The sequence below is a fragment of the Lithobates pipiens genome, unplaced genomic scaffold (assembly GCF_037356315.1).
Source record: "Lithobates pipiens isolate NorthernLeopardFrog02 unplaced genomic scaffold, aLitPip1_a1.2 Scaffold_30, whole genome shotgun sequence".
NCBI classification, from domain to species: Eukaryota; Metazoa; Chordata; class Amphibia; order Anura; family Ranidae; genus Lithobates; species Lithobates pipiens.
In genome coordinates, this window is record NW_027507791.1 from 174,272,477 (window position 1) to 174,287,275 (window position 14,799).

At 39.0% G+C, this 14,799-nt stretch overlaps 1 protein-coding gene across 1 annotated transcript; it reads right to left on the minus strand.

Annotated features, from left to right (window-relative positions):
• Positions 1-1,397: 1,397 nt before the first annotated feature.
• LOC143942271 (olfactory receptor 12D2-like) lies at positions 1,398-4,265 on the minus strand. The gene has a single exon (XM_077463513.1). It carries the CDS (start codon positions 4,022-4,024, stop codon positions 3,038-3,040), a length of 987 nt encoding a protein of 328 aa, XP_077319639.1. The 5' UTR covers positions 4,025-4,265; the 3' UTR covers positions 1,398-3,037.
• Positions 4,266-14,799: the final 10,534 nt, after the last annotated feature.

Consider the following 14,799-nt stretch of genomic DNA (forward strand, 5'->3'; position numbering starts at 1 on the left):
TGGTTGTGTGAACTAATGACCAACATATTGATAAACCTTCCTCTCTTTGTTCTCCTGATGAAGCTTCATTGTGAAATCTGTTAGGGATGGAGACTTCTGTGAATGTTTAACTGAACCCATGGAATAACTATATATATATATATATATATATATATATATATATATATATATATATATATATATATATATATATATATATATATAATGTAATATATATATATATATATATATATATATATATATATATATAATGTTATATATATATATATATATATATATATATATATATATATATATATATATATATATATATATATATATATATATATTGTACAGAGTGAGGGGGATACTGATGGGGAAATCTTCCCGAGGAGGTGGATTATTTGATATTTCTATGAAACAAGGATGTAGTAATGTAATGTATTTTTATGAACTGTACAAATAAATATTGTAACATTTTACTCCTTGGGGTCTTGGGTCAATAGAAGCATCTTGAAAGTCCCATTATGCTATTTTTAGTATCTACATCTGAATTCAACATATAGGGGGTGTGGTGCTTCACAAATTCTTTTGACAGTATGTTTACAAGTGTTTAGTATGTAATTCCTTAATGATGAAGATAAAGCAAACCTTCCAATCTAAGCCCAGTTTTGCAACTTTGGCATGTTTACCATGAACTACCACCATAAAAAATAAAAAAATTCTCCTACTCCTGACTTGCAAAGGGGTTACCAAATACATGAGCATTTTTTGTTGTTTTTACCTGTAGTAGGGCCCAGAAAAAATAATCCCCAGCACTGTTCACAGTGGGGAATGGCAATTTCTCACCTTCAAATAATCCTTAATTTTGTCTTTTTATATTTAATAAGACTTGTTTCCACAGTGAGTTCCACAATGTGCTTTGATAAAAGCATTATTTAAAAGCTATAGTATAAATTATTTATTTTTCTTTGATTCTATCTGTTGACATTGATGTTTTTATGGTCATAATATACCTTTAACTCTAAACTGATAACCTGTAAAGACTTTTAAAGTTTTGCATATGGAGAATTTTGGGTACCGTCACTTTTTGCGCTATGACAGGAGCACGCAACTTTAAAAACGTTGACATATTTGCTATCTATCTCTTATTATATATATTACCAAAAATGAATATTACATTGTGTTTGTACTAGCATTCATTTTAGTGTAATTTTTCTTGAAAATTTGATAAACATTTGTGCAAATATTATGCAAAATACAAAATTGTAACTATCTTTTTTTTTTTCTGCAAGGTGTAATATCGGGAGCCCGGGATTACCAGCCAGCTGTTTTGTAAAAGCTAACAGTCTTTATTGACTACTCAAACACAAGTAAATAAATAATAAAAGTAATACAATTGCAAATCAGTCCATAATTCTGGTATAATGAAAATAATACATTGGCTCACCACCAATATACCAGTCTCATACCAGGGTTTAAGATTCCTCTCTGCTTCCAGGTGCTGCAAGGGCTGCAGGAGTCCAGTAAATTGTGTCTCCAGATAGTCCACACCACCTCACAGACAGGTATTGATTTCTTCTTGTTCTTTTTTTAGACCTTCCCTGTAGGTAGGTTAACCCTATTAATAGAGGCTCTTTCCCACTCAATGTTTTTTCTAAGCACTGGAGTCTGGGTCCAAAATGAAGACTTACCAACCGAGAAAGGACTGTAGGTCTGTTTGTTCCTCTCTGGCTGGACTACCCTGAAACTCCTCACCCTGCATGGACTCCTGAGTACTAAAATGTATTCTCATTTTCCCCTTTATAGGGACCACATTCCATCCAGCACCCAATACAAAGTCCTCCGCTTTCAGAAAAGATGTTATGTTCTGAAATTATTTAATTCTTGTCTTTACTTTCCAATAATTGCCAAGAAATGAAAAAGTCCTTAGACATCCTTGTGCTCCTCTATTATAAAAACATGATTTATTAGAACCAAAAGTCTTGCATCAATCTATATAATACTCTCCAATATTTTTATATTTTTGCTATAATAAATATCTCAATTTAAAAAAAAGAAAAATAAATCCTCAGTTTAGGCCGATATGTATTCTTTTACATATTTTTGGTTAAAAAATTGCAATAAGCGTATATTGATTGGTTGACACAACAGTTATAGCACCTACAAAATAGGGGATAGATTTATGGCATTTTTTATTTTTTTTTATCTTTACTAGTAATGGTGGCGATTTGCGATTTTTGTCAGGACTGAATATCTGCGATATTGTGACAGACAGATCGGACAGTTTTAACACTATTTTGGGACCATTCACATGTATACAGGGAATAGTGCTATAAAAATGCACTGATTGCTATATAAATGTCACTGACAGAGAAGGGGTTAACACAAGGGGGCGATCAAGGGATTAAATGTGTTACCTTGGAAGTGATTCTAACTGTGGGGGGAGGGGACTGACTGGGGGTGCTGACCAATCGGTGTTCCTCTGTACTGGGATCACATGATCGGTCTCCTCTCCCTTGACAGGACGTAGATCTGTGTGTTTACACACACAGATCCATGTCCCTGCTCTGTGACCGTCAATCGCAGGTGCTTGGTGGACATCGCGGCCACCAGGCAAGTGCACCAGCTCCTGAGTGACGTGTTGGGCATGCGTGCCACCTAGTGTCCGGGAAGCCAAGGACGTCATATGACAGCCGCCCAGGATAAGAGAGACACCTTGCGGCCATCATTTGACTATACGCAGGATGGGAAGAGGTTAATAAATAGCTCTGATCCTCCTCAGCTAGCATTGATTGTAATACAAGCAAGTATTTGTAGTGTCCTAACACCATGCTATTACATCGATTGAATATTATTGTTCACCTTATGGATTTTTTTTTTTTTGCACTATTTTTAGATTTGTGGTTTGAACAAAATGTTTATATAGTGTTGCAGTTTCTAATTTTTGTTATGTGCTTTATTCCACTACAGAATTAATAGTTAAACAATTTTAATGTCTAAAGTAAACCAAAATAAATGAAAGCAATAAGATTTTGTACACAGCGACTATTAATATCTACATAATAGCTGTGTGTGCAGTGTTTTTTCTTTTACATTTAATTGGAGCTATGTTGAGCATTTTTGCAATTGCTGTGTTAATGTCTTTGTTTCTTACAGAATATATAATAGGATTTAAAGTGGGGGTAATGGCAGTAAATAGAACCGCAACTGCCCTATCTTGATCTAAAGATGTGTCTGTATATGGCCTTATATAAGTAAAAATGGCTGTACCATACTGAAAGAAAACTACAAGCAGGTGACCACTGCAAGTTGAGAGTGCTTTTTTTCTTCCATTTGTTGTCCGCATATTAATAAGAACTTTGCCGATGAAAATGTAAGAGAGAAAAGTTAGCAGAAAAGTGCTTGTGACCAACGTCCCGGTCACCCTTGCAAGAAGCTTCAGATTAAGAGAAATATCTTCGCAAGCCAGTTTAAGCACTGGTTTGATGTCACAGAAGAAGTGTTCCACAAGATTATTTTCACAAAATCGAACTTTTGCAGTCATCACCATATGCAATAAGGCATGAAAAAAGCCAATAATCCAGGAATTGAGTACTAAAAGTGCACAGAGCTTTGGACTCATGATCATTGAGTATCTCAAAGGATGCCCAATAGCTACATATCTATCATAAGACATAACTGAGAAAAGTACTACTTCTGTACTGCCCAAAAAATGGAAGAAATGGATTTGTAACATGCACCCACTAAATGATATGCTTCTGTTATAAGATAAAAAGTCAACCAGCATCTTGGGTACAACTACTGAGGAATAAAATATGTCCAGAAATGCTAAGTTTCCCAAGAAGAGATACATGGGGGTATGCAGATTTGTATCTAAAATGATGATCATCATAACAAAGGCATTCACTGATAAAGTTATTATGTACAGCAAGAGGAACACTAAGAACAGAACTTCATTATATCCTTCTTGGTTTGTTAAACCAAGCAATACAAAGTTGGTCACAGATATGTTTTTGCGTGAAATCGCTGAATATAGTATCATTGCTACCCTTACAAAAAGTCACTCAAGAACAATGAATTATGGAAAAGAGATTTAGATATCCCTGTTATTAAATATAGGTTAACCACTTCAGCTCCGGACCAATAAATACCTTAAGGACCAGAGGTCTTTTTGCAATTTCGCACTGCGCTGCTTTAACTGGTAATTGCGCGGTCATGCAATATTGCACCCAAACGAAATTTGCGTCCTTTTCTTCCCACAAATAGAGCTTTCTTTTGATGGTATTTGATTGCCTCTGCGATTTTTTTTTTTTGCGATATATAAATGGAAAAAGAGCGAAAATTTTGAAAAAAAAAGATATTTTCTTCTTTTTGTTATAAGAAAAATCGAATAAACTAAATTTTAGTCATACATTGAGGGCAAAATTTATTCAGCCACATGTCTTTAGTAAAAAAAATGTCAATAAGCGTATATTTTTTGGTTTGCGCAAAAGTTATAGCGTCTACAAACTAGAGTACATTTTCTGGAATTTACACAGCTTTTAATTTATGACTGCCGATCTCATTTCTTGAGGTGCTAAAATGGCAGGGCAGTACAAATCCCCCCCAAATGACCCCATTTTGGAAAGTAGACACCCCAAGGAAATTGCTGATGGGTATGTTGAGCCCATTGAATATTTATTTTTTTTGTCCTAAGGGATTGAATAATGACAAAAAAAAAAAAAAAATTTTTTTTTACAAAAAGTTGTCACTAAATGATATATTGCTCACACATGCCATGGTTATATGTGGAATTGCACCCCAAAATATATTCCGCTACTTCTCCCGAGTATGGGGATACCACATGTGTGGGACTTTTTGGGAGTCTAGTCGCGCACGGCACCCCGAAAACCAATCACCACCTTCAGGATTTCTAAGGGTGCAAATTTTTGATTTAACTCCTCACTACCTATCACAGTTTCGAAGGCCATAAAATGCCAAAATAGCACAAAACCCCCCAAAATGACCCCATTTTGGAAAGTAGACACCCCAAGCTATTTACTGAGAGGCATGTTGAGTCCATGGAATATTTTATATTTTGCCACAAGTTGCGGGAATATTACAAACTTTTTTTTTTTTGCACCAAGTTGTCACTAAATGATATATTGCTCACACATGCTATGGGCATATGTGAAATGACACCCCAAAATACATTCTGCTGCTTCTCCTGAGTACGGGGATACCACATGTGTGGGACTTTTTGGGAGTCTAGTCGCGCACGGCACCCCGAAAACCAATCACCACCTTCAGGATTTCTAAGGGTGCAAATTTTTGATTTAACTCCTCACTACCTATCACAGTTTCGAAGTCCATAAAATGCCAAAATAGCACAAAACCCCCCCAAATGACCCCATTTTGGAAAGTAGACACCCCAAGCTATTTACTGAGAGGCATGTTGAGTCCATGGAATATTTTATATTTTGCCAAAAGTTGCGGGAATATTACAAACTTTTTTTTTTTTTGCACAAAGTTGTCACTAAATGATATATTGCTCACACATGCTATGGGCAGAAGTCAAATTACACCCCAAAATAAATTCTGCTGCTTCTCCCGAGTACGGGGATACCACATGTGGGGGACTTTTTGGGAGCCTAGCCACGTACGGGACCCCGAAAACCAAGCACTGCCTTCCGGATTTGAATATAAAATGCTACCAAAAAACCTGTTAGCGATGGCAGGGATCAGGCCTGACTCTGCGATCGCTGCAGTTATGTGTTTAGTGTTTTGTAAGTGACAGTGATCGATCGATACTGCACTTGGGTGGGCTGGGCAGAGGGGCAAAACGCAGGTGCCAGCAGGTATTTGGGCTGATCCCGCTAACAATGCGTTTTTTTGGAACCCTAAACTGCTGGGGACGCTAGTATAGATCTGATCAGATCAGATATTGATCTGTTCAGATTCTATACCACTACGGGAGGTGTATGCTTTGTGTGTGGGTGTTAGCGGTACTGGCACTAACCTAGCGCTGCCTGGGGCGACGCAGACCCTGACCCTAAAACCTAATTGATATCACCCGCCGGGTGATCAGGGGGTTAAACCTTTATTGGGTAATAAATGGTGGGTGCCCTGATGCTATAAAAAACAAACTAACCAGAGTCACCCGTAACACTTATACGGTGATCAGTGGTGAAAGGGTTAACTAGGAGCAATCAGGGGGTTCAAATTTTTATTAGGTAGTATATGGGGGTCCCTGGCGCTATATAAAAACCTGACGGGGAACCTAAATAGCTAACTGGCTAACCAGCGTCACCAGTGACACTTATACTGTGATCGCTGGTGAAAGGGGGTGAAAGGGTTAACTAGCAGCAATCAGGGGGTTAAAACCATTATTGGGTAGTATATCGGGGTACCTAGCGCTATAAAAACCTGGCGGTGAACCTAAAAAAGTAACTAGCTACCTAGCGACACTAGCGACACTGATGCAGCGTTCAGAAAAATTATCGCTTAGTGACACTGGCAAAAGGGGGTGAAAGGGTTAACTAGCAGAAATCAGGGGGTTAAAACCATTATTGGGTAGTATATCGGGGTACCTAGCGCTATAAAAACCTGGCGGTGAACCTAAAAAAATAACTAGCTACCTAGCGACTGTAGCGACACTAATGCAGCGATCAGAAAAACGATCGCTTAGTGACACTGGCAAAAGGGGGTGAAAGGGTTAACTAGCGGCAATCAGGGGGTTAAAAACATTATTGGGTAGTATATCGGGGTACCTAGCGATATAAAAACCTGGCGGTGAACCTAAAAAAATAACTAGCTACCTAGCGACACATGCAGCGATCAGAAAAATGATCGCTTAGTGACACTGGCAAAAGGGGGTGAAAGGGTTAACTCTAGGGGCAATCAGGGGGTTAAATCTTTATTGGGGGGTGATAGGGGGCTACCCTGGATCTAACACTAACTGCCCTGACAGTTTTTACTGTCACAACTGACACTGAATGCATTGATCAGTAAAGAAATGATCAATGCAATCAGTGACACTGTGACTGGGGGGGGAGGGGGGGCGGGGGGGATCGGGGGGCGATCGGGGGGGGGGATCGGGGGGGGGTTTGTGTGCCTGTGTGTACCTACATGTCAGTGTAGTGTTGGTGCACACTTACTTTCTGTCTTCTCCTCGTAGTCCGGTCAAAAAGACCGCCCCGAGGAGAATGACATCACTTCCTCCTTCCTGTGTAAACAATACACAGGGGAGGAAGCTTCTCATTGGCCAGGAGCGATCCAGAGGGGGTGGCCGAAAACCAATGGCCATCCCCTCATCACGGAGCGCTCCTGGACCGAATCGGACCGCCGTAACCAGCGGGAGGGGGTCCGATCGGACCCCCCACCCGCTGGAAGGCAATCACGTAGATGTACGTGATTGTGCCTGCCTGTGCCATTGTGCTGACGTACATTGGCAATACGGCGGTCCTCAAGTGGTTAAATTATAAGAGCATTTTTCCCCATAGATGCTGTGACCAATGTCTGATTATTGTAAATCCATAGCGGTTTAATTATATAACACATACTGTATACCAGGTTTTACACAAAGTACAATAACATAGTTAACTATTAAACCCCAAATCAAAAATGTAATGCATTCCAGCTTACCAATCGTTAGATGTGGTGGCTTCATTTGTTTTCATTTTTCAGGCTTCCCCACTGTTTTCACCTGGTGATTTGGCCAGTAATACACTTTCTGTATTATAGTGCCTTCACTCTGGATGAAGGAGCAACCGAGACACCTCTGAACATCTAACAATCAGGTAGGGGGTGTTAGATGTACTAGCAGATTTAAAAACATTAACAAATTGATTCCCGCTAACACTTTTTAAGCAGTTACAGCAAACAGTTTTGTTCCTTTTGGCATAAAGGTGTTACATAAATGATGAACAATGTAAGCACCCCTGTCAGTGGTAAATTTTCTCAAACCACTAATTGCTACAGCTTGTTCTGGTGAAAAATAACAGACTTAATGGCAGGATCACCAGGTGAAAATAAAAGAAAGAAAGCCTAAAAAAGAACTAATGCAGCAATCACATCTAAGAATTGGTAAGCTGCAATATACTGTTTGCTTTTGATTTTAATACGGAATTGATGTTTTGGAAGATAACAAAACTGTTATGTCTTGTACACACGGTCGGACTTTACCACAAAATCCATCAGAAAAAATCCGATGGATTTTGTTGCCGGAAACTTGTCTTGCATACATTGCATTGTCTTGCATACACACGGTCGGACAAAGCTGTTGAAAATCCGATCGTTCTTATCAGGATGATCAGGAGATCAGGAGATGTTGCTGTTCTCTCTTAGGATGATATTACAGTTTCTAATTAAAACTGCCGTTAAAATCTTGAAAGGCTGATTAGTATTTATTTATTTTTTTACATTTTGTACTAATCGGTATTCCATTTGTATGAACATAAGTATTTTCTTTCTATTAAAAAAAAAAGCTTTTTTGAAGTCAAGTCCCCTTACTTTTAAGTGATGAATATGATGTTCTAGAACCATTTTGATTACTGATTAGAATGTGCTGTTAGCTGTTTATCCACAATATATAATGATAATTTTCCCAGTAGTAGAGGTCCAGAAGGATATACGGTAGGTAATGGGTCTCTATGGTATATTTAACGGTTTCCAGTTGTTGGATGAATTGATAGTAAGATAAAGGAAATACTAGGCTCATTCATCCTCAAAGATTAAATAAGATCTACCATTATAAATTTTATTTTACAGTTCTATGGGACAAAGTACAGTACATGCAGTATTTTGTCCCATGTTTCTAAGTGCTTTCTAACCCAAGTTATCAGTATCAACCTACCCCTCGTCTATCCTGCCATGGCTGTTTCAATAACAGCTTTAACGGGATGATTAATTAATTAATTCATAGCTGCAGCATGTCTTGGGTGTAAGAGACAATCAATTTATGGACACACATCATATGGCTCGGGAATGAGCATGCACAAGTGCCCCCATAGCATGCAGCTTGCTATAGGGACACTTGGTACTGGGGAAAACCGGATAGCGGGCTGCTCTGTGCAAAACCATTGCACAGAGCAGGTAAGGATAACATGTTTGTTGTTTTAAAAAAATGTGTACAAGCACTTTAAAGTGGAGGGCCACCCTGAAAAAAAAAATACATTAAAAATTAGAAAAAAAGCTAAAAAAAAAATGAAAAAAAATTATTTTTTTTTACTTACCAGAAATGCCTGTTGCAAGGCACATAATCCTAATCTGCCTCTTCCTCCTCTGCGGAGATCTTCTTTCTTCTCTCCTTGTCGCGTTGTCTTCTGGGTAATGGGTCGCGCTGTGTTCTGGGAACTGTGTGTCCCAGAACACAGCGCGTCCCATTCACAAAGCGCTGCGCGACTCGCGCATGCGCAGTAGGAAACGGGCAGTGAAGCCGCAAGGCTCCACTGCCTGTTTCCCTTAGAAAGAATGGCGGCGCCGGGACCCGAGAGCCGAGGGACGGGTCGGCTTTGGGCGGCCGGCATCGCGGGTGCCCTGGTCAGGTAAGTCGGCTTATTAAGTCAGCAGCTGCAGTGTTTGCAGCTGCTGACGTTTAATTTTTTTTTTTTTTTTAAACGGCCCTCCTCTTTAAGTACAAAAAGTCTAGTAATAGCTGCTCTACAGTACTTTCAAGGCTTGTATCTCCCATAAAACTTTCTTCAAATGTCAGCATTGCTTCCACATTTCCTTCCCATAGAACCAACATTTACAATCGGGTTCATAAATATTGGGATATCAACACAATTCTAATCTTTTTGGCTCTATACAACACCACAATGGTTTTGAAATGAAACAAACAAGATGTGCTTTAAATGCAGACTTTTTTTAATTTGAGAGTATTTACATCCAAAATCAAATCAGGTGAACAGTGTAGGAATTACGACAGTTTGTATGTGTGCATCCCAGTTTTTAAGGGACCAAAAGTAATGAAACAGATTAACAATCATCTATCAAACTTTCAGTTTTTAATACTTGGTTGCAAATCCTTTGCAGTCAATTACAGCCTGACGTCTGTAACACAAAGACATCACCAGACGCTGGGTTTCATCCCTGGTGATGCTCTGCCAGGCCTCTACTGCAACTGTCTTCAGTTCCTGCTTGTTCTTTGGGCATTTTCCCTTCAGTTTTGTCTTTAGCAAGTGAAATGCATGCTCAATCGGATTCAGGTCAGGTGATTGAGTTGGCCATTGCATAACATTCCACTTCTTTCCCTTAAAAAACTCTTTGGTTGCTTTTGCAGTATGCTTCGGGTCATTGTCTTGTCATCGTCATCTGCACTGTGAAGCGCGCGTCCAATGAGTTCAGAAGCATTTTGCTGAATATGAGCAGATAATATTGCCTGAAACACTTCAGAATTCATCCTGCTGCTTTTGTCAGCAGTCACATCATCAATAAATACAAGAGAACCAGTTCCATTGGCAGCCATACATTCCCACGCCATGCCACTACCACCACCGTGCTTCACTGATGAGGTGGTATGCTTTGGATCATGAGTAGTTCATTTCTGTCTCCATACTCTTCTCTTCCCATCACTCTGGTACAAGTTGATGTTGGTCTCATCTGTTCCAGAACTGTGAAGGCTTTTTTTACATGTTTGGCAAACTCTAATCTGGCCTTCCTGTTTTTGAGGCTCACCAATGGTTTACATCTTGTGGTGAAGCCTCTGTATTCACTCTGGTGAAGTCAGATTTCTTCACCAGGGAAAGAATTCTTCGGTCATCCACCACAGTTGTTTTCTGTGGTCTTCCAGGTCTTTTAGGCCGCGTACACACGGGCGGACTGTTCGCCCAACTTTGTTCGTCAAACAGTTTGAGCGGACAGTCCGCTCAAAATTAGCATGGACGGACTTGACCACACACGACGAGCAAACAGTCCGCTGAAACTTGCGCGATGACGTGAACGGCACGTACGACGGGACGAAAAATACGACGTCCAATACACTGCAATGCAACCTTCGCCGTGTAAATCCTTTCTGAGCATGCGCGGAACTTAGTTTGACGAACAAGCCTACACACGAGCGGACTGTCCGCTCAAACCAAGTTTCAGCGGACAGTCTTACGGAATTTCCGAAAAACTTTGTTCGTCAGACTGTCCGCTGAAACTGTCCGCTGAAGCCCACACACGAGCGGACTGTCCGCCGAAACACTGTTCAGCGGACAAAGTTGGGCGAACAGTCCGCCCGTGTGTACGCGGCCTCAGTGTTGCTGAGCTCTCATGTGCGTTGTTTCTTTTTAAAGGATGTTCCAAACAGTTGATTTGGCCACACTTAATATTTTTGCTATCTCTCTGATGGGTTTGTTTTGTTTTTCAGCCTAATGATGGCTTGCTTCACTGATAGTGACAGCTCTTTGGATCTCATATTTAGAGTTGACAGCAACAGATTCTAAATTCAAATAGCACACTTGAAATGAACTCTGGACCTTTTATCTGCTCCTTGTAAATGGGATAATGAGGGAATAACACACACCTGGCCATGTAACAGCTGAGCAGCCAATTGTCCCATTACTTTTGGTCCCTTAAAAACTGGGAGGCACATATACAAATTGTTGTAATTCCTACAGGGAAGGGTTAACTGGTCATGTAATGATGTGGGATTGCTGACAGGTCTGCCGGACAGTAGGTGGCAGCATGCGCTGAGCAGCAAGATGGCCTCCTTTGTGTTTCCAGGACCATCTGCCTCAGTTCTTAACCACTTCATGCCTACACCTTTTTTTGACATTTGTTGCTACATAGTTACATAGTAGGTGAGGTTGAAAAAAGACACAAGTCAATCAAGTCCAACCTATGTGTGTGATTATATGTCAGTATAATTATATTATATGCTTACAAGTTAAAATCTGTATTTTTTGCTAGAAAATTACTTAGAATCCCCAAACGTTTTCTATATATTTTTTTAAGCAGAGACCCTAGAGAATAAAAATGGCAATCGTTGCAATATTTTATGTCATACTGTATTTGCACAGCGGTCTTTCAATTGCAATTTTTTTGGGGGAAAAAATACACATTCATGAATTAAAAAAATAAACAAAACAGTAAAGTTAGCCCATTTTTTTTTTTTGTATAATGTGAAAGATGATGTTATGCTGAATAAATAGATACCTAGCATATCATGCTTTAAAATTGCGCACACTCGTGGAATGGCGACAAACTACGGTACTTAAAAATCTCCATAGGCAAAGCTTTAAAAATGTCTACAGGTTACCAATGTAGAGTCACAGAGGAGGTGCTAGAATTATTGCTTTCGCTCTAATGATCGTGGCGAAACTTCACATGTGTGGTTTGAACACTGTTTACATTTGCGCTAAGAAAAATGTTTTTTTTTTTTACACTGTTCCTTTGAAAATAACATTTCTGATCACATTTTTTTTACTGTCAGAAGGAATGTAAACATCCCTTGTGACAGTAATAGGTGCCCTTTATGGCGGAATATGGGGTATTTAACCACTTCCATACCGGGCCTATTCTGGTACTCCTTTCCTACATGTAAAAATCATTTTTTTTTGCTAGAAATTTACTCATAACCCCCAAACATTATATATTTTCTTTTATCAGATGCCCTAGGGAATAAAATGGCAGTCATTGCAATTTTTTATTTCGCATGGTATTTGCGAAAAAAAAAAAATTCAAATGCTTTTTTTGGGGAAAAAAAACAGTTTTGTGATTTAAAAAATAACAAAACAGTAAAGTTAGCCCAATGTTTTAGTATAATGTGAAAGATGACGATGTGAAAGTTACGCTGAGTAAATAGATACGCAACATGTCACACTTTAAAATTGTGCCCACTCATGGAATGATGCCAAACTTCAGTACATAAAAATCTCCATAGGCAACGATTTAAGTTTATTTACAGGTTACATGTTTAGAGTTACAGAGGAGATCCAGAGCTAGAATTGTTTTTTACGCTTGAACCCATGCGACAATACATCACATGTGTAGTTTGAACGGCGTTTACATATGTGGGTGGGACTAATGCGTGCGTTCGCTTCTGAGCACGAGCTACAGAGGACAGGGGCGTTTTAAACATTTAAAAAAAAAAAAAAAAATATATATATATATATATATATATATATATATATATATTTACTTTATTTTTATATTTTTACTTTCTTTTACAAATTCTTTTATTTATTTTTTTTATCACTTTTATTCCTATTACAAGGAATAGGAAAATCATTTGTGACAGGTCCTCTTTATGGAGAGATACGGGTCAATAAGGCCCCACATCTTTCCTCCAGGCTTGAAAGCATGAGACAGGAAAAAAAATCCATGAACTCATGTTTACCAGCTGCGATCATGGCTTTGTTTACCTCGGACTTAATGTCATAACGTCACGCCTGGGCCTCTGATGGTCATAGAAATACACCGGACACCGGTCATCTCTATGCACGTCACCGGCGGTGGCCGATTCTTCCTCTGGGTCCCCGATGGCACGGGAGAGGCCAGAGAAGCACCGGATGGCGGCGGGAGGGAGCTGTCCCCTCCTGTCGCCTGTAAGAACGATTAAGCAGTGGAACTGCCGCTATGATCATTCTTATGGTGCACACACATTCACACACCCATACCGGACACACATAGATTCTGGAGCTTATGGTGCAATAAATTCTCTATAGGCCTAGAAGAAGCTTGGTATGGGGGTACAGCATTGAGTGTGTGTAGGAGATCATAGAACGATTAATTGACAAGATTAAAGTAACTAAAAGCTGGCCCCAACCCATGTCAAGAAAACAGGTTAGGGCCTTTCTAGAGATCGTAGAGTACTAATGGAAATTTGTGACTAACCTCTCTACTATAGCAGCTTCACTTATTTATGGCACCAAAGTCCACTATTGTGAAATGAAACAAAAGTCAGTGCAAGCTTTTCTAAAGATGAAGGCATTTTGTGTAGGGGACCATTATTAACCATTACCCACCTTCAGTCAAGAATTTCTTGTACAGATGCCTCTGATGAAATTACAAAGCAGTTTCTTGACTATTAGCTCATCTTAGCATAAAACTAATTAGACTTACCTGCCTATACTTAGAGCTAAAATGCATATTTTGACTGGTCTAGTCTCATTATAAGACCATCAAAAAGTGCATCACTTTGGGTGTCCCTGAAGTGCTATCACCAACGTTCCAGATCCTAGAAAGGATCGTAAATATAAATAAAGGATTTGCTGGTTTGTTAAATCAAAATATATTTAAATTTTTTTTACAGATAGGACTTTTTACCTGATGTTCTCCCACAGTTTGTAACTTAAAGGGGTTGTAAAGGTTTGTTTTTTATTTTCTACATAGGTTCCTCTAAGCTAGTGCATTGTTGGTTCACTTACCTTTTCCTTCGATTTCCCTTCTAAATGTTTTTTTTCTTTGTCTGAATATCTCACTTCCTGTTTCTCCTCAGTAAACTTCTCACCATCATCCGAGCTGGTGGTTAGTCAGCCAGAACAGCTTACTGAACAGCTTACTGAGGAGGAACAGGAAGTGAGAAATTCAGACAAAGAAAACAAAGAAAAAAAACATTTATAAGGGAAATCGAAGGAAAAGGTAAGTGAACCAACAATGCACTAGCTTATAGGAACCTATTTAGAAAATAAAAAACAAACCTTTACAACCCCTTTAACTTGCAGAACATAATGACCTATGCTGAGGGAATGTTCATTGATGTTATAGCAGGGTTCCTAATTCCAAGGCTGCACTGTTGCTGACAGTAGTGATCAGCTTTTATTTTTACAACAAAGAGTACATTTCTCTCAATCAATGAAAAATATATATTTGCTAAAATAGAAAGTAAAAATGCACTGTACCTCAGGTAAT